Raw genomic sequence first — 1,852 nt, forward strand, 5'->3', positions numbered from 1 at the left:
AAATATATCCACAAGTTGTCTCTCTTCCCATCAAAAGGAAAAGTCTAGTTCTTTTTCCCATAATTATGCGTCGGCTTGAGCTTGTTGTTTCTAACAAATGGAAGATAGTAACATGCTAGAGCGACCACCTGGAGGAACCACGAAGGGATAAAAGCTCAAGGGGCCCCAGCTGTTCCTGTCCCCAGACATTTGGGTCTACTCCCGCATGTCAGTGAATAAGCCTCCAGTTGATTGCGGCTCCCTCCCAGCTGAAGCCAGGTGGAGCGCAGATGAGCTGCACCTGCTGAGCCCTGCCCAAATTGCAGATTTGGAAGCAAAATGAATATTGTTTTAAGTCACAAATTCGTAACTGTTTTGTTACATAGTATAAGGAATCAGAACAGCTCTACAATGTAAATTATAGTCAGGTGTTGCTACTTACAGCCAAAGCCTTCCTAACCTATAAATGTTGCAACATTCGGAAACAGAAGAGCGCGCGTGCGGGCGGTCCCGGGGGCGCGCGCCTACCCCGGGATGCCGCTCTGGCCCCTGAGGCCGTTGTCCGCCAGCCACGACCCCGAACCCCCGGCCGGAGACGCCCCGGTGACCCTGCCCCAGAGACCAGTCTCGCCGAGCGCGCTGGCGGGGCCCCTGTCGCTGGTGTCTCCGGGCTCGGCGCCGCGCGCGTCTTGGAGCGCGCGGGAGACGGAGCTGCTGTTGGGCGCGCTGCTGCTGTGCGCTCTGCTCCGCCAGGCGCTGGCCCCCTCCCGCCTCGTGTTGGGCGCGCTGGCCGGGCAGCAGGTGCACCGCCCTCGCCAGGGCCGCCGCCGCCACTACCGGTTACTCCGGGTCAGCTTCCCCCAGGCGCAAGGCCAGCCGCCCTGGCCCTTCGACGAGTACACCCCCGAGCTCACGGGGCTACCTGGCGATCACGTGCGCAAACTGCCCCGCCGCCGCTACCGGGGGCCTGGGCGCCCCCGGCAAGGCCGCGGTCCAGCCCCTAGCGCACCCCCGCCGACTCGCTGCCAATCAGGTAGGCGGGGGCGGAGGGTCGTGGGCGGCCGAGGGGCTGCGGGGCAGGGATGGGCGCGCCTTCCGATCCCCACCAGACTGCGTGCCCCGCGTTCCCAGGCGCCGCCCCGCTTCCGGCCGCCCGCAGCCCCCACGCTGACCCCGCCTGGACGCCCCGCTTCAACCGGTCCCCGCAGAGGTCTGCGGATGCCTCCCGCGGCCCCAGAAGCCCCGAGGATCGCGCATCCCCGCCGCGGAACGCCGCCCTGCTGCTGACCCTGGGGCACCTGCACCGCCTCCTGAGCATCCTGGGCCAGCTGCGCGACCAGCTGCGGACCCTGAACCAGCACGTGGAGCAGCTGCGCGGCGCCTTCTGCAAGACAGTGTCCCTGGCCGTGGGCTTCGTTCTGGGCAGTGCGGCGGCTGTGGGCTTCATCCTGGGCAATGCGGCCGCCTAGCGAGGGGTCACCAGGGACCCGTGCCAGTGACCCCCAGGTGCGGCCAGCCTCCCCGCTCCAGGCCGGGGCCCCTCCGCCCTGACCCCTCCTGCTGCCTTCCCATCCCCACGCCTGTGCACGTTCAGTAAAAGCGTTGTTTTCCTAGAAAAATAAAGCAGAAGAAGATGTCATAATCTATTTTCTTGAGATGGAGTCTTGCTCTATCGCCAGGCTGGAGTGCAGTGGCCGGATCTCAGCTCACTGCAACCTCCGCCTCCTGGGTTCAAGCGATTCTCCTCTCTCAGCCTCCTGAGTAGCTGGGATTACAGGTGCCCGCCACCATGCCCGGCTAATTATTGTGTTTTTACTACAGACAGGGTTTCACTGTGTTGACGAGGTTGGTTTCGAACTCCTTACCTAGTGAT

General features: G+C 63.5%; 1 protein-coding gene across 1 annotated transcript; it reads left to right on the top strand.

Annotated features, from left to right (window-relative positions):
- The first annotated feature begins 462 nt into the window (after window positions 1-462).
- On the top strand, window positions 463-1,622 carry LOC108288570 (undifferentiated embryonic cell transcription factor 1-like). Its single transcript, XM_017507544.2, has 2 exons — window positions 463-1,012; window positions 1,111-1,622. Exons 1-2 carry the CDS (start codon window positions 514-516, stop codon window positions 1,446-1,448), a joined length of 837 nt encoding a protein of 278 aa, XP_017363033.1. The 5' UTR covers window positions 463-513; the 3' UTR covers window positions 1,449-1,622.
- Window positions 1,623-1,852: the final 230 nt, after the last annotated feature.

Source organism: Cebus imitator, unplaced genomic scaffold, assembly GCF_001604975.1.
Source record: "Cebus imitator isolate Cc_AM_T3 unplaced genomic scaffold, Cebus_imitator-1.0 Scaffold378, whole genome shotgun sequence".
Classification (NCBI taxonomy): Eukaryota; Metazoa; Chordata; class Mammalia; order Primates; family Cebidae; genus Cebus; species Cebus imitator.